Source organism: Heterodontus francisci, chromosome 39 (assembly GCF_036365525.1).
Source record: "Heterodontus francisci isolate sHetFra1 chromosome 39, sHetFra1.hap1, whole genome shotgun sequence".
NCBI classification, from domain to species: domain Eukaryota; kingdom Metazoa; phylum Chordata; class Chondrichthyes; order Heterodontiformes; family Heterodontidae; genus Heterodontus; species Heterodontus francisci.
In genome coordinates, this window is record NC_090409.1 from 19,430,421 (window position 1) to 19,445,114 (window position 14,694).

At 45.0% G+C, this 14,694-nt stretch overlaps 1 protein-coding gene and 1 long non-coding RNA gene across 2 annotated transcripts; one reads left to right on the forward strand and one right to left on the reverse strand.

Moving 5' to 3' along the window:
• Positions 1-760: 760 nt before the first annotated feature.
• Positions 761-6,199, forward strand: LOC137352913 (uncharacterized). Its single transcript, XR_010969792.1, has 3 exons — positions 761-965; positions 1,957-2,089; positions 4,963-6,199. It is a non-coding gene; the product is annotated as an uncharacterized lncRNA (long non-coding RNA).
• A 2,532-nt stretch (positions 6,200-8,731) lies between these two features.
• Positions 8,732-13,977, reverse strand: LOC137352695 (uncharacterized). The gene is made up of 2 exons (XM_068018423.1): positions 13,311-13,977; positions 8,732-10,600 (listed from the first exon to the last, which is right to left on the reverse strand). The coding sequence occupies exon 2, from the start codon at positions 9,771-9,773 to the stop codon at positions 9,054-9,056; it is 720 nt and encodes a 239-aa protein (XP_067874524.1). The 5' UTR covers positions 9,774-10,600; positions 13,311-13,977; the 3' UTR covers positions 8,732-9,053.
• Positions 13,978-14,694: the final 717 nt, after the last annotated feature.

A 14,694-nucleotide genomic window follows, 5' to 3' on the forward strand; every position in this document is an offset into this window, starting at 1 on the left:
ACACAGAGAGAGACACACAGAGAGAGACACACAGAGAGACACAGAGAGAGAGAGAGACAGAGAGAGACACACACACACACAGAGACACACACACAGAGACACCCAGACACAGGGACACAGAGAGACGGGGACACACACAGATTTTACATTCCACACTGATGTAAGTAAAAATCCCCAAACACAACCTCAGTAATAATCCCCATTATCTGCCCACTCCTGTATTGCAGGTTTAGTGTGAGGGTTTTAGGGGGGAGTGTTGGATCAGTGTTTAATATTTTCAAACTGCTGGGAAAGAAATAAAGGTTTAAAATTAACCAAGAAATGGTTAAAGCATTGCTGTCCTGGGATTAACATATCAATGGACTGGAAGAGTCAGGAAGGTCCTGTCCTGGGATTAACATATCAATGGACTGGAAGAGTCAGGAAGGTCCTGTCCTGGGATTAACATATCAATGGACAGGCCCTAGAGGCAGGAGATTGAGAGACAGCCCGACATGTCAGAGGCTCAAGGGGTGGAGTTTGTAAACAGCTCACTCAGGATATAACTGGGTAGGAAACTCCCAGTTCGAATGACAAAACCCAACTTTCACTCTCTCTCTGGAGAGTGTGGACACATTCCCCAGTCTGGTTCAGTGTGTGTGTCTCTGTGTGTATCTGTGTGTGTGCTCTCTCTGTCTCAATCTGGTTTATAACTGTGATTTGATTGTATTTGAATATTGTTGATTGTCTGTGTAACTGAGAGAGGAAACCCTGGGCTCTTGCTGTGCTATTTTGTTTAAAAATGTCCTTGCTTTGTATTTTAATCCTATTTTTTCTCCTTCTTTCCCCTCAGGAATTTTCATTCTGAAAACTGCATCGTGAAGGTGAAAAGAGGGAAAGACTGGGACGAGGAATCCTTGGACAGGAGCTTCCTGCAGAGGGGACGGACTGAGGCCTTGTCCACAGGCTGCACCCAAAGGGCCCACGTGAGTTGTGTCTGTTTATTCGCCCGAGGTTTCATTTCCTCTCTGGGGCCCAGCTCGCAAGACTAAATTAAACATCTGAAAGGTGAAGCTGTCTAAAGGCTTGTTATAATTCCCGAATAATGTTGGTGTTTTGGGCAGTGTCGGGAATTTCTCTCTCTCTTTCTCTCCATCTGTCTCTCTGAATGAGAGTAACAGGAGAGAGAGAGATGCAGAAGAGTGAGGGAAACATGGAGGGAATCAGAGGGGGTGAGGAGGGGGAGCCGGCAGTTATCACACTGCTGCTTGTTGGATCTTGCTGTGCACCAATGGCCTGCAGCTTTTCGAACATTGCAACAGTGATGACCACTTGAAAAATTAACTCATTGAGCTTCAAAAGCGAGGAATTAAGTCATAAATGAGAGAGTTTGTAAAGGCTTGTTATAATTCTAGAATAATCTGTGCTTTGGGCAATGTTCTGAAGCTTTACTGTTTAATAAGATGGACGGAGTCCATTTCAATTCATTTTACTGATGTTCTGAGTTTGGATTTCTCTCTCTGTCTCTCTCCAGCTTTCTTTCCCTCTGTCTATCTCAACCTTTAATAGTTAAAAACACACCACACACTGCAATATGATTTGTTGTTGTTTTAAATGGTGAGACAGAAATATTTCATAGCTTATTTCAATAAAGATTAGATATGAAATAGAGAGAAAAAACCCGATATGGACAGAGAGAGAGAGCGCAAGAGAGATGGATACAGGGGCGACTGAGATATGAACAGAGAGAGAGAGAGATACAGAGAGAGATAAAGAGACACAGACACACAGATACGCACTGGTGGAGGGAACTGTCTGAACACTTTTAGCCTCTGCTTTATTAACTGTGATTTTTGTATTTGGATGTTTCTGAGAGATTATCTGTGTAACTGAGGGCAATTCCTGGGCTCTTGCTATGCAATTTTGTTTAACCATGTATTTTAATCAATTATCTCTCTCTCTCCCTCTTGCCTTCAGGAATTTTCATTCTGGAAACTGCATCGTGAGGATGAAAAGAGGGGAAGTTTGGAAAGAGGGATCTTTGGACAGGAGCTTCCTGCAGAGGGGACGGACTGAGGCCTTGTCCACAGGCTGCACCCAAAGGGCCCACGTGAGTTGTGTCTGTTTATTAGCCCGAGGTTTAATTTCCTCTCTGGGGCCCTGGGTTAAACTAGTTTCTGTCGGATTGGGGCCCTGGAGTTTTAAACAGGTTGAAAGCCTGGGGTTAAAGGAGCAGCCCCAGGAGGGAGTCCCATTTGCCACTTGCTCCTTCCAGCCCTGTCTGTGAGATTTGCTGCTGTTTTGGGCAATGCTATGAAGCTAACAGTTAACTAAGATGCACGGTGCCCATTTTCATTCATTTTACTGTAGTTCTGAGGTTAGCTTTCTCTCTGTCTCCACATTCTTTCCCTGTGTCTCTATCTCCCCCCATGCTTTCTCTTCTCTGTCTCCATTTCACACTCGCCTTCTCCATTTGAACCTTTAATAAATAAAAAACATACCACACACAGCAATGTGATTTGTCATTATTTGAAATGGTGAGACAGAATCAGCAGCTCGTTCCCAGTTTAAAGAGGGAGTTTCGCCTTTTCTGGGGACTGAAATCTGGCTATTGTCACATTGCTGCTTGTGGGATCTTGCTGTGCATCTCGCGCCCTGCAGCATTTCCTACATGACAGCAGTGAGGACACTTTGAAATTCAGCTTCCCGAGGGTCTGAGTATGGATTTCTCTGTGCTTGTACAAGAATTTTACAACAATTACAAGAGCTGAATGTGAAGCTGTATAAAGGCTTGTTAGAAGTTTAAAGAAGGAGTTTAGCATTTTCTGAGGACTGTGATGGGATATCTGGCTATGATCACATTGTGGGATCCTGCTGTGCATACATTCCCTGCATCAATTCCTACATTACAACACTGAGGCAGAAACAGATGGAGAGAAAAGGAGGGCGAGAGAGAAACAGCTGGAGGTGGCAGGTTAAGTACAGAGAGAGAGAGAGAGAGAGAGAGATAGGGGGAGGGTGAGTGAGGGAGGGAAGGCAAAGAAAGTTGGAGAAAGACAGGGAGAAAGAGAGAGAGAGAGAAATCCACTCAAAACCTTGGCAAACTGGGATTTTGCTGTCTCTCTGAATGAGAGTAACAGGAGTGAGAGAGAGGCAGGAGAGTGCGGGAAACATGGAGGGAATCAGAGGGGGAGAGAGGGGTAGCACGCTGTTATCACACTGCTGCTTGTGGGATCTTGCTGTGCACCAATGGCTTGTTCCCAGTTTAAAGAGCTCGTTTCCCCCTTTCTGGGGACTGAAATCTGGCTGTTATCACACTGCTGCTTGTGGGATCTTGCTGTGCATTTAGTGCCCTGCAGCATTTCCTACATGACAACAATGAGGACACTTTAAAATTCAGCTTCCTGAGGGTCTGAGTGTGGATTTCCCGGTTTTCTCTCCCTCTTCCTCTGCTTTTCTCTCCCCCCGCACTTTCTCTATTTTAACCATTAATCAATAGGAGTCACAATGTGACGTGTGGTTATTTTAAACGGTGACAGAAAGACTTCAGAGGACGTTTCAATCCAGATTAAATCCCAGATCGAGAGAAAAAGAAACAGATGTGGATGGGATGTGGGGGAGGGAGCAGGAGAAAGACAGGGAGAGGGGTGTTTGTGATTTTCAAACTGCAGGAATGTTCCTCTCTCTGGGATCTCTAAACGTACAGCACTAAAAACAGATTATCTGCATGTTATCATATTGCTGTCTGTGGGATCTTGCTGTGTACAAATTGCCTGCAGGTTTCCTGCTTGCAACAGTGAGGACCACTTTCAAAATTAATTCATTGATTGTCAACTGCTCCCGAGGGCCAATAATTACAAGAGCTGAACGTGAAGCTGTATAAAGGCTTGTGAAAAGTTTAAAGATGGAGTTTAGCATTTTCTAAGGACTGTGATGGGATATCTGGCTATGATCACATTGTGGGATCCTGCTGTGCATACATTCCCTGCATGAATTCCAACATTGCAATACTGAGGCAGAAACAGGTGGAGAGGAGAAGTGGGAGAGTGAGAGACAGCTGGAGGTTGCAGGTTAAATGCAGAGAGAGAGAGAGAGAGAGATAGGTGGAGTGTGAGTGAGAGAGGGAAGGCAAGAGAAAGATGGATACAGACAGAGCGAGGGAAAGAGAGAACTCCACTCAAAATGTGGTAAACTGAATGTTGCAGTGTCACCATTGCTGGGATCTTGCTGTGCACAGCTTGCCTGCAGAATTCCCTGCATTGTAACATTGACTGAATTTTAGAAGTGAATTCATTGCGCGTAAAGCTCTCCTGAAGGCCTGGAATTGAAGTCCTGAGCTTGAAGCCAGTATAATTCCCGAATATTGCTGGTGTTTTGGGCAGTGCCGTGAATTTAAGGGTGAAATGAAATGTGCATCAATGCCCCGCAGCATTTCCAACATTGCAACGTTGATGACCACTTTACAATAAATTCATTGAGTGTCAAATACTTCTGTGAATCAGCAATGAAATGGCTGAAATGGGAAGGTTTGTAATGGCTTGTTCTCATTCGCAAATAATGCTGGTGTTTCAGGCTGTGGACTGAATTTGACAGTGAAATGAAACACCTGGGGAGCATTTGAATTCAAATTTTCTAGGATGGGAATGTGTATTTCTCTCTTTATCCTGCTGCAGGAGAGAGGATGTGGGTCACCAGTCTTTGTGTGTTTTTACAATGAGGCAGAAACAGATGTCGAGAGACACAGAGAAATCGCGAGAGAGAGAGAGAGAGAGAGAGAGAGACAGAAGGAAATGACAGGGTAAACACATCCACACTTCCCAGTCTCTGTCTATGTCGGGGGATGTATTTGCAAGACGGGGATTCACTGAGAGATTGTTTTCTGTCAGAGAGTCAGAGAAAGAGCCCTGGGCTCTTGCCGTGTTTTATTTCTGCTCATAAATGCTTTGCTTTGTTTGAATCAATTTTATTTCTCTTTTTCCCAAGGAGAATCTTTTCGGAAGCTGCAGTTGTGATGATGCCGAGGGAGAATCTTTTGGCTACATGGAATTCTCAGACAAGAGCTTTAACCAGAGAGGAAAATAATAATAAATATATATGTGTCATTGTCAAATTCATTTCTAGATACAGAAAGGACTGTGTGATTTCGGGGCTGATAGAAAAACAAAGTGCTGGAAATGCTCAATATTTCCGACACAGTTTTTATTTCAGATTTCCAACATCCGCACTATTTTGATTTTGTGTTTTCCGGGGTCTGTGGATTTTTTTTTACCACAAGGGAGGGGGCTGGAGGGCTCTCCGAAGGAAATTGTTTGGGAAGCGCTGCTCCAGAACAGTCAATGCAATCCCGTAGATCTCCCTCTCTCCATCTCTTGCTGCAACTTGTTCCCTGCACCTTCCTCCTTGTTCCGAGCTCTGTTTCTTCACATCTTTAAATCCCTATCTCTGTATCTCTCAACATCATTTCTATCTCTGCCTCTCTCTAGAGTCTCGCAGGTTTCCATTGTCACTCTTTTTGCGACTCTTTGCATCTTTATCTGTCTCTCTCTCTCTGTGCATTTCTTCTCTCAGTCACTTCCAAATCCCTGAATCTTTCCATCTCTGATCCTGCTTTCCTGCAAGATTATATCTGCATTTCCCTCCCCCCTGTCCTGGGACACCCCTCTATTCTGCAAACACATCTTACTTTGTATCTGTGCACCTCCAAATCTTTCTGTCTCTGCATCTTTCTCTTTGTCTGGGATCTTTCTCAATATCTACATCACTGCTGCATTCTCTCTGTACACCTCCAGCTCTCTCTCTCTGTGTATGTCTCCATTTCTCTCTCTCTGCCCTTCATGGTATTTCTGCCCTCTGTTCTCAGTTTCTCTCTCACTGGTTCCGGACTCCCTGCATGTCATTCTCCATCTCCCTTTCCATTTATTTCCCTCTCTTTGTTCTGTCCTAATCCCGGGATCTCTTTTCTGTGTTTCTGTCCCTCTGTCTGGGGGTGGATTTGAACTCGCTGCCTTGGTGTTGTACAGGACGATTGTGAAGCGGGATCCTGCTTTCCATCTCTGCCCAGTTTTGCTCCCATTGAGGTTAAAACAACGGATAGATGCTGAACGGACAGCCGATTCACAACCACCCGAACAACCCTGGTTTGCACCATTGGCACCTAGTCCATGTCAAGCCCAGTGTTTCTTTGCCTCTGTGTATCCGCTCCCTGACTGTCTCTGCCTGTCTCCTTGTGGCTCAATGGGGAGAGGGACAGATCAGCCATGATCTAACATTGGTGGGACAGGCTCAAAGGGCTGAATAGCCTCCTTCCATCCCTGTGCCAGTCAGTGTGTGTGTGTCTCCCTCTGTTTGATTCCCTGAAGCCGATGGGGAGAACAGGTGAAACACCTTTCTGCAGCTAGGGGAGTGTCTGAGGCTGGTATCTTCCTGTGTGTTAAAATCTCAGAATGCCAGTTAGTCTCTGGGGGCCCTTGCGCTACGCCCGGCCCTGTGTTTGTTCAGACATAAGTTAAAGGTGCCGGGGGGTTTGGGAGCCAGTTGATGGAATTCCAGTGGCTTATCCAGATCAGGAATTAAAGTGAATGAAAGACTTTCGGGAGACTGAGCCAAACCCAGGAAAGTGATGCAGGTGGGAATTACACGGGGGCGGCGGGGGGGGGGGGCGGTGGTCTGCTATGAGGGAGTTGATACAGGGTGGGAATTAGTATGGGGGGGCTTTTACAGCACAGTGAGGGTATTTAGAATGGGGGGAGTTTACAGTGGGGAGGCAGGGGGAGAATTAGAGGGCAATATTCACAAAGGAAATGAGTTACGTTAAAAATGAGAGGGGGGACGATTCTCCAAGTTTAAAATCGGAGGGGGCAGTGGGGACTCTCCAGGTTTAAAATGGGAGGGGGTTGTGGGGATTCTCCAGTCCGTTAATGGGGGTTAGATGTGAGATTTCACAGGGAGGATGGGGCTATTTACATGGGGTATTGTTCACAGGAAGGGTATTAGTTGGGAGTCTGTCCCTGGGGGTATTTAGATGAGGGACTGTTCACAGATGGGGTATTTAGATGAGGGTCTGTTCACAGGAGGGGTATTTAGATGGGAATCTGTTCACAGGAGGGGTATTTAAATGGGAGTCTTGAGATGGGAGTCTGGTCACAGGAGGGGTATTAGATGAGGATCAGTTAACAGGGGGATATCAAATAGGGGTCTGTAGACCAGTGGTATTTAGATGGTGGGGGTGGGGGTGGGGTCTATTCATGGGCAGGATATATGCAGGTTGGAAAAATAGCCCGGGGAAATTTGCAGCCGGGTGTGGGGGCGGTGGGGTGCGGGTGGTGGCAGGATCAATTGCAGGGGGGATTTGGAGAATATATTCCGGGGGCGGGATAAATTGCGGGGGGAGATAAATTGCGCAGGGGAGGAATAAATTGCGCGGGGGGGGGATAAATTGCGAGGGGGGATAAATTGCGAGGGGCGTGATTAATCGCGAGGGGAGATTAATTGCGAGCGGGGAATTAATTGCGTGGGCGGATTAATTGCGAGGGGGTCATTAATTGCGAGGGGGGATTAATTACGAGGGGGGGATTAATTGTGAGGGGGGAATTAATTGCGAGGGATTAATTGCGAGAGAATAGCAATGCATGGAATTGAAATCCAAATCATTATAGTCATTTTGAAGTAGGAATGACGGTCCTCATTCCTTAATGAAGTGGAAGAATGTGGCACTTTGGAGAAAATGGTTCCTTTCGAAGCAGATCAAATTCTTCTCCTGTGACGAGCACTTTCTCTTCCGTTTCAATTTTCAGAGAGAAAAAGGCAAGTCACCCAAAACAGCCACAGTGTGTGGTCAATTTCCACATGGAGTGGCATTTCACAAGCTGGTTTACACAATGACATTTGCAACATTGAACAGGCTTGAGGCCTATTCCTGTTCCCAAATTTATTGATGCTGCGATTTGCAGACCAGTGGGATGTGGGAAATAGATGTCAGGTTGAAATAACCCCTTAGTCGTGTTACAAGATTCCATATTTTGTTAAAACTTCGAATCAATATTTATTTTAAAAATGAAATTCGTTTTCATGGCTATTGAAACATTTGGAGATAGCTGAACTTTATGGATGCTTTTGAAGAAAAAGGCCAGGCCAAAAAGGGGCTCCAGGTTTTGACCAGTAAACAAATACTGGAAACCTGGTGATTTCAAGAAACCACAGTGTGGATTTGAACTAAGAGCTACCCTTTGTTGTGACAACAGAGAATTTATGACCTGCTTGAGATCTGCTTGGAAAACTAGTTTCACTTTGAACTGTTAACAAATGCTGTTTTTGGACTAAAAGCAGACAGTTAGAATCTTCATCTGGACCTGGCAGGAGATCAGAAGAATGACCAGACAACTGTTACCTGCGTCTTTGAAGAATACCTGCTCTGGAAAAGCAAATGCTGGTATGAAGTGGCACTTTGCCTCCTGTAATTTTGAATATATCCTGAATGCTTGCAGAAACCTTGCACCTTTTAAAAAAAGGACTTTTGCATCGAATGTGTGTGAGAACTGACACCTCTGTTGCTGCATTCTGATGGGAGACCTATCTGAAGCCCCTGGAGTTGAATTTCTTTGAACACCTATCCAAAAACAAACTCATCATCAACTTCACCTGTAAATACTCAGAGCTGCATCCAACTATTAGACTTTGAGACACCTCGGCAAACCAAAGGACTTCCTTCCAGTTAAAGGCAGTCTAAGTTTTTTTTATTCCTCTTATTTCGTTGAAGTAGCTGTAAGGGGATAAGGGGAATTTGAAGAAGAACTTTTTTTACCCAGAGGGTGGTGACAGTCTAGAATGCACTGCCTGGGAGTGTGGTAGAGGCGGGTTGCCTCACATCCTTTAAAATGTGCCTGGATGAGCACTTGGCACGTCATAACATTCAAGGCTATGGGCCAAGGGCTGGCAAATGGGATGAGGTAGACAGGTCAAGTGTTTTTAATGCATCAGTGCAGACTTGATGGACCGAAGGGCCTCTTCTGCACTGTATTAATCTGTGATTCTGTGATTGATTTCAAGGGCAGTCACTCTCACCTCATCTCCAGAGTTCAGCTCTTTTGTCCATGCTTGAACCAAGGCTGTAATGAGGTCAGAAGCTGAGTAGCCCTGGTGGAACCCAAACTTAGCGTAACTGAGCAGGTTATTGCGAAGCAAATGCTGCTTGAAGGCACAGTTGATGATACCTTCCATCGCTTTACTGATGATTGAGAGTAGGCTGATGGGTGGTAATTGGCTGGGTTGGACTTTTCCTGCGTTTTGTGTAGAGGACATACCTGGTCAATTTTCCACATTGCTGGGGAGATTCCAGTGTTGTCACTGCACTGGAACAGCTTGGATAGGGACGAGGCATGTTCTGGAGCACAGGTCTTCGGTACTATTGCCGGAATATTGTCAGGGCCCAAAGCCTTTGCAGTATCCAGTGCCTTCAGTCGTTTCTTGATATCACGTGGAGTGAACCGAATTGGCTGAAGTCTGGCATCTGTGATGCTGGGGACTTCAGGAGGAGTCCAAGATGGAGCATCAACTCGGCACTTCTGGCTGAAGATTGTTGCAAATGCTTCAGCCTTATCTTTCACACTGATGTGCTGGGCTGCCCCATCATTGAGTATGGGGATATTTGTGGAGCCACCTCCTCCGGTTAGTTGTTTAATTCTCCAGCACCATTCATGGCTGGATGTGGCAAGACTGCAGAACTTAGATCTGATCCGTTGGTTATGGGATCCCTTGGCTCTGTATTTTGCATGCTGCTTATGCCGTTTGGCACGCATTTAATCCTCTGTTGCAGCATCTCCAGGTTGGCACCTCATTTTGAGGTATGCCTGATGCTGCTCCTGGCATGCCCTCCTCGTGAACCATGTTTGGTCTCCTGGCTTGATGGGAATGGTAGAGTGCGGGATATGCCAGGCCATGAGGTTATAGATTGTGGCTGAGTACAATTCTGCTGCTGCTGATGGCCCACAGTGCCTCATGGGTGCCCAGTTTTGTATTGCTATACCTTTTCGAAATCTATCCCATTTGGCACGGTTATAGTGCAACACAACCCGATGGATGGTATCCTCAATGTGAAGGCGGGGCTTCGGCTCCACAAGGACTGTGCGGTGGTCACTCCTACCAATACTGTCATGCATCAGCGGCAGGCAGATTGGTGAGGACGAGGTCAAGTATGTTTTTCCTTCTTGTTGGTTCCATTACCACCTGCAGACCCAATCTGGCAGCTATGTCCTTCAGGATTCGGCCAGCAGTGGTGCTACCGAGCCATTCTCGGTGATGGACATTGAATTCCCCCACCCAGATTACGTTCTGCGCCCTTGCCACCCTCAGTGCTTCCTCCAAGTGATGTTCAACATGGAGGAGTACGGACTCATCACCTGAGGGAGGGCGGTAGGTGATGATTAGCAGGAGGTTTCATTGCCCATGTTTGACCTGACGCGAGGTGACTTCATGGGCCCCTGAGGTGTTGAGGCCTCCCAGGGCAGGTCCCTCCCGTATACCACTGTGCTGCCACCTCTGCTAGGTCTGTGCTGCCGTTGGGACAGGACAGACATGGGGCTGGTCATACACAACATAAAAGCTAAATACCGCGGATGCTGGAAATCTGAAACAAAAACAAGAAATGTTGGAATCACTCAGCAGGTCTGGCAGCATCTCTGGAATGAGAAGCAGAGTTAACGTTTCGGGTCAGTGACCCTTCTTCGGAACTGACAAATATTAGAAAAGTGACAGATTATAAACAAGTGAGGTGGGGGTGGGGCAAGAGATAATGGGGCTGGTCATGGTGGCGCTTGGGACGTTGTCTGCCATGTATGAGTATGTCAGGCTGTTGCTTGACTAGTCTCTGGGTCAGCTCTCCCAACCTTGGCACACTCCCCCAGATATTAGCAAGGAGGACTTTGCTGGTTCGACAGGGCTGCATTTGCCATTGTCATTTCCCTTGCCTTGGTCGATGCCGGGTGGTCTGTACAGTTTCATTCCTTTTTAATTGACTTCGTAGCGGTTAGATGCAACAGAATGGCTTGTTCGGCCATTTCAGAGGGCATTTAAAAGTCAACAACATTGCTCTGCGTCTGGAGTCACATGTCGGCCAGACGAGGTAAGATTTCCTTCCCTGAAGGACATTCGTGAACCAGATGGGTTTTCAGAACTATCGACACTGGTTACATGGCCATCATTGGACTCGCTTTTAATTCCAAATTTATTAACTGAAGTCAAATTCCACCTTCTGCTGTGGTGGTACTGGAACCCATGTCCCCAGAGCAATACCCTGGGTTTCTGGGTTTCTGATCCAGTGAAACACAGCACTACGCCACCGCCTGCCCTGATGCCGATGTGGTTGGAAGGACAAGGAGGGGCCCCCACATCCTAAAGCGTGAGAACATAAGAAAGAACAAGCAGATAATAAATTATAATTAATTTAATGTTCGTAAAAAATTTCAACCACGAAGATTTTGCAAGTTACTATTTGCAAAATCGCAAACTGCTCCCACCCTTCTAATAAAAGGTGAGAAAATCCTGCTATTCTTCCGAATTTACTGCTCCTCAGTTTAAAAATGTGTTTGCATCTACACGAGAAAACATGTATGCCTGCTTGTTGAATTGTATTGTCACAGAGGTGAGTTAGACTCGCTGTAATGTCCCTCCTCTATAAAATGACTCACTGTCTGCCAAAAAATGGAGGTGAGCCCATGTAAAAATAAAAGGAATAAAGTAGCTACTAGCTACTGAAATAACACAGCTCTTTGCTTTCAGCAAACTGGGGACTATTTTCTTCTTGCTGGATGGAATATCAGTTGAAAGCCAGTGTTGATCTAGTTACAGTTCGTGGTCAAAAGAGGAAGCAGATGGTCTGCTGAAATAACAAGGAAAGACGTTGCTGACACAAGCAATTCAAGATAAATGACAGCTTTACCGGACTGAAATGAGGAAGGTCAATAGATCAGCCACAAGATGAAGCACGGGAAAATAATTCAGTTATTTTATTAAGATATAGGCTGATCACTCCCAAAAGCAGCTCAATGACTATCAGCGCCTGGGGCAAAGTATAAACTATGTTGAGATGTTTGCATATGGTGGCTGGTCCAATCTTCAGCAGTGTTCAGAAATGGTGCTTCTTAGATAACCCGGCCCTGTAACCTGACCATAATGAGCAAGGCGGAAAACAATATATTAACACCTCTGACATTGTGTGTTGTCGGCTCGGCTCATGCTGTCGTTGCTAGGGCCTGCCGCCCTGTGGTCCCCAATCTGAGAGCTGTTGTCTACGTTCTTCGGCGAGATGACCTTTAATGTGCATGACCCACCAGTTTAGATTAGTGCAGCAGTTTGACTGTAAATGTCACTGCCTCAGCTCTGGTGTTAAACCGCATTCTGAGTAGAAATAAAACGGCAGGGCTCTTAAAAAAACAAACAAACATTGCTCTTTGGTGGATTGTGGCACATTTTTCTCTGCTTCCTCTATGAAATTTGCAACGGTACTGGTAGCACTTGTGGAATAGAGCAAAATGTAATCAAATTTACAATGAGGTATTCTCTCTGAAGTGTCACTTGCGCCCGTTCCATTGGAAAATTGCAGACCAGTTTCCTCATTTTTCATCTGACTTTTTTGTCGTGGATTTCCTCTGCATGCATTGCTCTTCTCTCTGGTAAGTTTGCACATGATTTTCTGGGTGATGTGTTTATTTTCGAAGATACTTCTATCGTCTTACTTCAAACTTGAAAATTTAAGGGGCGTCTCCTGTCTTCAGCAGTCCAGAGGCCCGGGTCCTCCCAAAACGCTAGGATTATGGCAATTAAATATATCAAATAGGTAACCGCCCCTGCATCTTTCTGCACTGTCAGGGCTCATTTCTGACTTAATATCCCAAATTACGAGGCACAAACGTTGACTGGCAGCGAAAATGTCCAAGCACCAAATAGAGAAATGTGATTGGCAGGTATTTCACCAATTCAAACAGCTAGAAATGATAAAATCGTACTTCATCCTACATTGAAGGAGGCCATTCGGTCCATCGGCTCTTAGCCCCAGGGCTCAGCTCTTTCCCCTCAGAAATTCAACTTTACACTTATTTATCCAATTCCCTTTTGAAAGTTTCTGCAGAATCTGATTCCAATCCCCTTTCAGGCAGCACATTGCAAATCACAACAACTCACAGTGTAAATAACATTCCCTTCATCTCCCCCTCTGGTTATTTGACCAATTATCTTAAAGACGTACCCTCTGGTTAATGACCCTCCTGTGACTGGAAACAGTTTCTCTTTATTTGAAAAATCCTTCATAATCTTAAACACTTCTATTGAATCTCCCTTACCCTTCATTGTTTTCTAACGAAAACTATTACAGGTTCTCCAGTCTCCCAACGTAATGGAAATCCCTCCGGCCCTGGTACCGACTAGTAAATCTGCACGACACCCTTTCCAAGGTCATGACAGTCATCCTAAAGTCCGGTTACAAGCATGGATGCAATATTGCAGCTGAGACCTAAACCGTGGTTAGGTTCAGAATAAAGTGTTTGTTTTTGTACAAGATGTCTGTCTTTATCAAGCTCGGGATCCCCAGGCTTATGAACAGCTTGATCTACTTGATCTGTCACCATCAAGGATTTGTCTGTGTACACCTCCAGCTCTCTCTCTTCCTGTACACGCTTTAAAATTATACCATTTAGATTATTATCGACTAACCTCATTCCTCCTTCCGAAATTCAACATCTCATGCTTCCCTGCCTTTAAATTAATGTGTCATGTGTCTTCTCATTTTATTGTGCTATCCTGGGTCTGGTACCATCCTGTTCACTGTTTACTGCATATTCGAGAGCTGTGTTAACTGTAAACGTTGAAATAACCCCCTGTGCCCAAGTCCAGGTCACTAATATATGCCAGAAACAGAAGTGGTGCTAATACCAGCGCCTCACAGACACCACTATATAGTTCCCTCCGCTCTCAAAAACAACCCTTTTTAACTTATCAGGTATTTTAGGAACCACACCACCTCTGAAAAAAAAGTTCCTTATTTCCTGTTTGTCAATGTAAGGGGCATCTCATATACTGAGCAGTTCAGATTCGGGTCCCTTACAAAATGATGTGAATATACATGTTTTAGGCAGATGGCAGTTCTCAGCATCATTCTGTCCTGTCCACGGTGACTTATAGATGTTACTATAAGGAGGCACAAATATTGACTGGTGGCTAAAGTGGCCAATAACCAAGTAGAGAAGTGCAGTTGACAGACAGCTCATCATTTGAAACAACCAGAAATGTTTTCAGCCAGAATTAATCTGCCTTGCTGAAGGTACTTCGTTTAATAGCACAGCCTGTCTGTTCGTCTTTCTCTGGATCGATCTATCCATCTATCTATCTATCTATCTATCTATCTATCTATCTATCTATCTATCTATCTATCTATCTATCTATCTATCTATCTATCTATCTATCTATCTATCTATCTATCTATCTATCTAACAATCTATACACCTATCATAACTTCTTGGAATCAAATAGCACAATTGTAGGTCATTCCACGCATTGTACCTGTACTAGCTCATTGATAGAGCTTTCAATTCTCTTTCACCCTGGCCAAGTAGTGTTTTCAATTTCAAGTACATATCCATTTATTTCGGATTCAGTCTCTACTTTCACCACCCTCCAGGTGGTGCATTGCCGACCTTAACATGTTACTATATGAAAGGAATTCTCCAC